General features: G+C 35.6%; 1 protein-coding gene across 1 annotated transcript in view; it reads left to right on the top strand.

Annotated features, from left to right (window-relative positions):
- The first annotated feature begins 1,171 nt into the window (after positions 1-1,171).
- The window catches only part of LOC137639907 (microtubule-associated protein futsch-like), a 296,623-nt gene continuing 288,537 nt past the window's right edge, over positions 1,172-9,257 (top strand). The window contains 1 exon segment of the mRNA XM_068372185.1: positions 1,172-1,338. Coding sequence (XP_068228286.1) covers positions 1,191-1,338 — 148 coding nt within the window. The 5' untranslated portion in view covers positions 1,172-1,190.

Below are 9,257 nucleotides of genomic sequence, written 5' to 3'. Positions count from 1 at the left end.
TCTTCTAAAGAGGTATTTTATCTATTTCATATTTTGTTTTTGGTGGGAAGAGGAAAATATTTTTGAAATTTAAAAATTCATCTGAGTCATTTCGAATGATGATAGAGAGTTGTGCCAAAGGAATATATTCTAATGTAATAAACAATTACTTCAGTGATGACATCAATAATATTAATTCTCTTCTGAGTTATTTATGACATCCAATTTTATCTATATTTATGGTTTATTGTTACATCTTTACAAGTTGTATTGGTATTTGTTATAAGGCCATTCTTCCATCTTCATCTTCAGTTATGGAAGGTTGGTGTAAATCTACTCTGAGAAAAACCTATTATTTATTTTTGTACAAAAAATGCTATGGTGGGTGTAATTTGTTTTCAGCATTCATGTAACATTAGTCTCCTTAAGAAGAAAGATAAATATTGGGCAACGACCTAATAGGTAACAGGTTTACTTGTGACTGGAATTGCTATTTTAAAGGTGAGAATCAATTTGACTAGCCTTTCCACGCTGACAGCCCCTGTATGGGTTTTCCAAGAGATATTTATAGCATTGAGATTTTAATTTTTTTCCTAATTCAAATTTAGAAGTTGAATTTTTGATAGGCGTGTCTGGTTAACGGAACTGGCTCCGCCCCCTGCGGAATCGCCTCCTTGTTTTCCCAGAAATCTGTATTCTAAAGAACCTATTTACCCGTTTCTTAAAGGGGAATGTCACCTTTGCACAATGCACCAGCGACAGGTGAATGGTCACTACACACTCCTGTAGGTAGTGACATTACGGACAATGCTAAAAGGAAGTTCAAGAAATTATGAATGATTGAACCTAGGAGGCTGATGAAATCAGTTGGACCAATTTTCCGCGCATCGAGACGAGGAACCACTAGCTGGAACTAGGTGGACCTTTACCGGCCGGCTATACTTGAACGAGGCAAGGCTTATGGAACTCAATCTTTCAATTCTTTCTTTATAAAGAAAAAAAAAACACACTTCTGAGAGTCACCAGTCATTGAAGGATTAGTAAAGAGTTCCCCAACAAAGCATCGTACGTGATAAGATGGAATGTACAGTGTTGCAGATGTCGCTGATGTAGTGTCTGGCCTGGGTGCGCGCGCAGTTCACGAGTCTAGGACGGCTGCGGGCGGCTTCACCAGCAGTCAGTGTGGCGAGAGGCAGCCGTGGAGTCGAGTCATGGCAGACCCGCCGCCCCCTGGTGCCCCCCCACAGGTTCGAGGGGAGGGGGCACTTTCCCCTTTATCTGGCTCATACCTTCTGATCGTGGTAGCGGAGCCTCACTTGGAGCAACATAAGGACACAATCCTTAGCAGGATTTCCAAAGGTAAGTCAGTGGGCCAAACCAAAGAACCAGTTTCCAAAATAGTGCCGGCAAAAGAGTGCCATTAGTGAACCCAGTATGACAACCGCCGAGTGGAAATAAGAAGAGAACAACCACGACCTGGCTTTGGGAAACAGCTGGGTCGGCGGTGAAGATGACCCCGCCCAATCAATGGGGTTTAAACCACGTGACACTCCACATCCCGTCTCTCCGTTCAATCTATCAGCTGACCGCTTATCTCTCTCTCTCTCTCTCTCTCTCTCTCTCTTCGTTAAAGATTCGCTAAGTCCAGTGTTCCCAAATAGAGCCAAAAAAGGCATGTAGAGGGATAAGAATTAAACCTGTAGGATGACTGTTAACATATTTTTCGTTAATGGTAAAAGTAGTGATTAAATCTATGAGATGGCTAGAAGTGACAAAGTCCGCTGTCAGGGATTGTTGGTTGTCACACTGGATGAGGTCATGCCAGATGAAGGCAAAACAAGATGTAAAATCTTTAATGGAAAAGAAATACAAAGTACAAAGCGAGCGGAGAAAATATAAGAAAAGAAAACGAGGATTATGAGCTCCATTAGGTTAGATGAGGGTAAAGCGAGAAGGAAATTGTGATTGGCAAAAATTGTAATTGGAATAGAGAGAGACAGAGTTAAAGGCAACTGACAGACGGATTGAGAGAGAGAGAGGGAGAGAGAAAGAGCGCGCCATGAACGCCGGATGACAATCAATACTCGAGTGACGCGTTGCCCGCAGTGTGCCCGCCCACCACCCACCCACCCACCTACAGTCTGCATGACCACCGGACCCTCTACCCACCTACCCCTCCTTTGTGCATGACTAGACATGCATTCTCCTGAGAGGCAATTTTGCATTATAAAGTCAGCTCTAGTGGTACAGAAATTTATCCGCGTTTGTGCTTTCAAAGAATGATTTGTACCAATTTTTGGTAAAAGTGGGCGGGGTCATTATGTATGTATTGGGAAGGACTATTTCTTTCGTGATGTGGTCAGGCAAACACATAACCGGATGGCCTTTTCCGCTCCCTTTTTTATTTGCCTGATTTCTAATGACCTTCGCCCGGTGTTAAAAACGACTTGCGGACAGTGATAAATTTCGACTCTCTCTCCCTCTCTCATGCACTGCTTTGGAATCGGGGCTTCGTTGCATTTCGTTTTTTGCCTTTAAACCGAACGCTCCCTTACGTATATTTCTTTCAAGCAAACGCTCCCATATGTTTTTTTTCTTTTTATTTATTTATTTTTTTCTTTTTTGGTATGACGATAACCTCCTTATTTTATTACTTTGAACCTGACCTTCAAGTACTGCCATTAATTTTAATTGAAACGTCAATGGCCGCCATCGATTTAACGAAACTCTAAATTCTGTTTTAGTACATATGATTAAGTTTTTCATTTCACGTAAATAGAAAATGACTTGGTAATGACAGTTTAAGCGATGTCATTCAACTTGTGTGATCAAATTCAGATTGAATTCTTTTTTATATTAAACTATGTATTAAATATTGTTATCCACTATGTATTCTATTCAAGTCCTTATTTCTGTAATTAATTCATTTTAACTAAAATATATTATGTTTTATGAAGCTGACTGGAATTGTGGTATATATATATATATATATATATATATATATATATATATATATATGTGTGTGTGTGTGTGTGTATATATATATATATATATATATATGTGTGTGTATATATATATATATATATATATATATATATATATATATATATATGTATATATATATATATATATATATATATATATATGTGTGTGTGTGTGTGTGTGTGTGTGTATGTGTGTGCGTGTACTATTGAAAAATATGCTACAAGTCCTTTTTATACATCACGATAATATTTACTTTGTGTTCTCGCAAAATCTGTTTAGAATTGCATTAAATCTTAAAAGGGTTTTTAATATTGGTTTATCTAAGTTTTAGTTCCTTACTTAAAGTCTTACTCAAGTTTTAGTTTTTAAAACTTCGTATTCCTCGTTGCAAGTAATATTGCGATAAATAACTAGGGGCCCTTTTTTGTAAAGAAAGAAATATAGGAATGATTATTGATATAGAAGTAGAGTTATAGCGTTTAAATCATACAGGGTTATTTAAAATCATTATTAAATGTTTATCATTTTTTTTCTCATCAGCGTTAGCCATGCATTTTGTCAGATTTAATTCCCTGTACACGTATCAACGATGTTTGTACGAATGTGGCATCGTTTGTTTGTTGCCATTTGTTTGTTTACCTGTCTGGGCGGGCGCGTGCGTAAATGCACACCAAGGTCAGGTCTGTTTTCCTATTACCCTGGAGCAAGAATTTTTTAGTGTTAACCCTTTCGAAATCTTTAAGTTTTGCGCATGCGCACTAGGGACTTAAGGTTGTTGTTGGATTGTTAAACGTAAACATGTTTACGTTGTGTTCTTGTTTCTCGTATATGATACCTTTTGAAGAAACATAATCAAATTTTATATTGAATGGATACTTAGGTGAATAATAATTACTATGCATGTTACTGTATACATATACACACTAATGATTACTATGCATGTATACTGTATACATACACACACACACATATATATGTGTATATATATAATTTTTTTAGACATTTCCCTCTGCATAAACAGTTCCACGGGTATATCAACTTACCGTCTCTTTTAACCTAGCATGTTGTCGGTGGCAAATATAAATTATTTTCGTATAAATAGCAAGAATGCTAGTTAAAACAAGTCTCTAATTAACGATATTATACAAATATCTCTCCTTCCTAAGATAGTGACGCACCTTTTTAACTGGGAAATAGAAAAGCGTCAAGTAACTGGTAATACTAATAATGGGGATTAAATAACACTTAATATTATGATACGTCAAGAACATTTGTAACTGGTAATGTTTATTTCTGCTGCCGTTTTCGTAATTTGATTGAAAACAAAAGGACTGGCGTTTATTTTCATAACGAAAGTGTGACGTCATTTGATATTTCATGTTGCCAGGATGTTCCTGATTAATAAAAGGTTAATCGGGTAAACTCAACCTTGGATCAATATAGTTAGTTTTATTTTTCAATTCATGTCATCGTTCGTGTTACGTATAATTACGATTTTTTCGTCTAATTCGTGCAAAACCAAAATAGAAATCTTGAGTATGATTTTAATCTTACTTTATTGTTCTTTAAATATTTCATTTTTCCTTGTTTTTTTTCCTCACTGGGCTATTTTCTTCTGTTGGAGCCCCTGGTCTTATAGTATTCTGCTTTTCCAAGTAGAGTTGCAGCTTAGCAATTAATACTACTACTACTACTACTACTAATGATAATAAATATTTTTCATATAATCATAAAATCACAATTCGAGGTGATGTAATTTTAAAGATTTATTTTGCTATTCCGGTGTGATTATCTGCACAAGACAGACTGCATTGTGGGTATTCGGAAGATTTGATCGATAACGATGCGGTATTTTCTTGGAAGTAATATGGCAGGGAGTGCATTGAAGCGAATCTTTCCTGCATAGAAAAGTTCTTATCTTATTGTATCGATATTGGACTTTATATTACCTGCCTTGAGTGGTTATTAACGTGAGATTATGACGTTTAATAGAATCCGTTTAAGATAGATTTTCATTTAGTTACTATTTCTTTATACTATTAACCTTTTAGTAGTAATATTCCGATATGCACACATACTGTTCTACTATTGTACTACTATGGATACCATTTTACATGAATATTGTAGGTGACTATCATCACCACATAAGACTCCTGATACGGGTGTTCACAGCGATGCCGCTCGGACTTCCATGACTGCTTGCTATAACAGTTATGACTTTTACACTTATCAAGTACAGCTATCAATACTATGAATGCGGATAATTCTTATAAGTAAAGATTAAATCAAGGTTACTGATACTAATGTTATTACTGGCACGCACTTCCAGTAATTTATGATTAAGAATCCTTTAACAGAAATCTAGCTAACATGCTTGATGCAAATTATAGGGGCATGAAGTTGAACCCTAACAAAACTCAAGCATGATTTTAAGTAGGTCGAGGACATTGGCTCATCAACATCTAGATCTTTGAATTGACAACGTCAATTTAACTATATACAACTCATTTAAGTTTCTAGTTGTGATTATTGATCGCAAATTTATATCAGAGAAGCATACCCAGTCTATTTCTTCTCCAATTGCGCAAATAATTGCTTATTGAGAAAGCCTTTTAAAGTTTTCGGTCCTCAATCTATCCTTAGGAAATGTTTTAATTCTTTCATTCTACCTTGTTCGAATATTGTTTAACTGTCTGGTCTTCAACTGGTGATTCCCAACTTAATTTGTTTGATAGAAACTTGCAGTGTATTAAATGCTTATTCCTGGTTTAGACATTGATCTCTGGCACCGTTGTCCAGTTAGTTCTTTATGCTTGTTGCGTAAGGGTTTCATAATGTAGATCATTCATTGAATTCAGATCTTTCCAGACTGTACCATACTGTACGTAGTACTAAGCATGCAGTTAATTTTAACAGTCATGCCTTCTCCATCATATGACAATACTACACAGTATTCTAGAAGTTTGATTCCAGCTGGGATCAAATTGGGGAATGATCTTCATGGTCAGGCAGTTGAAAGTTCAAACTTTTTGTAAATTCTTTTCTGATGACCAAGTTGACAGAAGTTTCGTTTTATAGTTTATATATGACTGATCTATTTTAATGATGTTACTGATCTTCAGATATTTTGTATTTTTCATTCACTGGGCTACTTTCCCTGCTTGAGCCCCCCCGGCCTTGTAGCATTCTGTTCTTCCAACTTGGTTTGTGGCTTGGCTTGTAATGATAATAAAACGAACTACACTAATATATTAATATTAATATCTATAACTACCTACTGACGTTTGTATTTCATTCTAATTAAAACGTCAATTGTTACAAATTTCACTGCACTTTTATCAATGGTAACCCATAATGCCGCATTTTTTTACTTATAGGTTACATGCGACGCACGTATTTAAAGCTATCAATGTAACCAAAGGCTGCATTTTTAACAGTGACTTCAAAAGACTAATTAACCATAAAACTTTGAAAAGAAAAATTCTGGCACTGTGAAACCATTGCATACACAGTGGCATTGATTCCATCCCTTGTCGTAGTGTATTCAGTGGTTTCTGAATGGACGTGCTTCTTATATCATTGATAGATTTCTGCCGCGAATGGAAGAAGATTAAATACCGACACCATAGAGGCATTCACTGCCGGAAGTATTAGCATTATGATTGGCATGGGATTTAAAAAAAAAAAATGATCGTAAACATGGGATTTAAAAAGCATCCGGATGCGTAGGTTTTTCAAGTGCGTTACATTTTATTATATTATTTTACCGTATTCATTGGTATTTAATGTTAGTGTCGGAGACCATTGTAACGGCAGTTTATTTTATTCATGAAACGATGCTTATCCCAAAGTTATTACCTCCGCCAAGGAAGTTTAAAGGAGGTTATATTTTACCCCTTGTTGGTGTTTGTGTGTTTGTGAACACCTTCCTTGCTTAAATTTTAATTGTAGAGTAATAAAACTTGCAGGGATTAACTGTTATGTAAAAAGCTGAAAATGATTGAATTATGGAAGGTCAAGGTCACGTTCAAGCAAAATGTCATTTCACGTAATCATCCATAAGTTTGGACATCGTTGGCACAGAGATTTTAAACTTGGTTCATATTTAAGTGTATGAAAATTTACGCCAATTAATTAATACATGTTAAGGTCAAAGGCCAAGGTCGAGATATAAGCTGCTGCGACGGAGGTCTGCCCTGTACTGAGTGCCCCTTTAATTATAGTTAGTTTGGCTTTCCATGTTTCTGGAATACTTAAAAGTGCTGACGCCCATTCTTAGCCTTTAACGCTCGTTTGAAATTTCAAAACTTCATGACTCCATCACAGTATGGTGGTGAGGAATTATACTTATTTTTTATTAAAACTCTTTTGCGAAGTGTTGTAATGACTCATTCAGGAAACCGCTTTAAAATTATCACAGGAATAGGCATAAACTGAACAACTAAAGATGTCATGCTAAGGTTAAAATGAAATATTCTAAAAGGTTTTGTGAAAAGTTTACCCTAACGAAAAATAGAGAACAAGCCTTATTCATTTCATCATTTACTTCTTGAGAATTTAGAATACAATCATAAATATAGCTATGCTTTTCAAGATTTTATGTAAAAAATTATTAGTTTTGAATGTTCTTGCACCAAGAGGTGTTCGTCCATAGATGAATCAGTAAAACATACAAGGAGATAAGCGGATATTACTAACAAACATACAAACATGGCGTCAGGAGAAGCATTTGATCTAGAAAAGCTTAGTGGCTGAAAGGCATGAAAAGTTGTATGGAGTAATAAAACCACACCATTAGAGAACAAAATACCCAAAGAATGCCTGTCCTGAGCAAATGTCTTTAATCAGTCGCAGGTATAAAAACACTAAGTTGCTGGAAACGTGCCTTTGTATACAAAAAGAGGATTATAGACAAGTGTAAATCTTTCAAAGAGAAAGAGGTCAAGAGTCCGAGCCATGAGTCGGGGAGCATTTGTTAAAATTCATGTCGTGTTATGAGGTTTGTAGTATTTTGAGGATTAAGGAGAAAGGGGCCTGAGTGTTTAATACGCAGCCAGTTATGATTTGCTGTTGTAAATCGGTTACAAAGGCCAAGGCAAAATTATAATGCACAGGTGAACGGATATTCTAGGGCGTTCTGTGTAACGGAAATATATTTTTTTCAGTAAATCCTGAAACGGAATATAACTGGTGAAACTTGGGTATATTGTGGACGAGGTTTCAGCATTTAGACATTTTCAGGCTCCAAGCAATTATCGTTTATTAGTTCTATGATTTATAGCTATACTCTTCTATTTTAAGGCCCATGCGTTTAAGTATATCTATATCTATCTATCTATATGTGTATACATACATATATATATATATATATATATATATATATATATATATATATATATATATATATATATCACTGAACTTATTTCCTTTGAGAGTATAGCTTTAGGATTCATGTATTTTGGGATGAGACTACAATGATAATGTTGTGCCCTGTTGATTTTCACGCACTTTTGAGGTAACTACGTCTGGTATTTCCTGGCTGGTATCCATTTAAATACTGACTACTTTAAACATAGCTTAACATTGTTAACATAGATATTGACTTAATTCTTAGGATGCAGTTGTATTTGTTGACTAGGAAGGTAAAGAGCCGAATAGAGATTTAACAGTGAAAGAGAGTGATTTTTTAAGCCTCTGAAATGATTCTTTCATCTGGAAGTTGTCCAACATTAGTTGGGTGTAGTTTTGAAGTGACACTGGAAAATTAATATGAATAAGGCGTTTGATTACATAAAGTGTTCTATACAAGCAAGAAAAAGAAAGTATGTATGTGTTTGTAAGTGTTACCTTTATATGCATATAGGATGGTAAACACAAAAATGAAAGGAATAAACATTTCCAGAAATGCACTCGACTACACTCTCGCTTCCTTTGAAATAGCCAAGCTTCATGGTCGGGGGAAAGTATCTGGGGGTTATTAAACGTAGCATAAAAAGCCAAAATAAAGAGAGTAGTAATGTGGAATGGAAGAGAAGACTCGCATAGTAGGAGGGCAGAGGAGGACACTGGAATAAAACAAGCCCTTGAACCGTGGTTTGCATACACCGTAGACTTTACCTTGACACGAAATGTGGACATTTACATTTTTACATATACAGAAGTTTCCGATTCGAACGTAGATGTTTCCCTCCATTCTTAGATAAGCTTGACCAGTCAGTTTCTACTGGGAACCTGTTCTTGTTTCCTAGCCAAGAGTGAGATGAATCAGAATTAAACCATTAAGCTTCTTATAC

The sequence above is a fragment of the Palaemon carinicauda genome, chromosome 4 (assembly GCF_036898095.1).
Source record: "Palaemon carinicauda isolate YSFRI2023 chromosome 4, ASM3689809v2, whole genome shotgun sequence".
Taxonomy (NCBI): Eukaryota; Metazoa; Arthropoda; class Malacostraca; order Decapoda; family Palaemonidae; genus Palaemon; species Palaemon carinicauda.
This window is presented reverse-complemented; position numbering and strand designations above follow the sequence as displayed.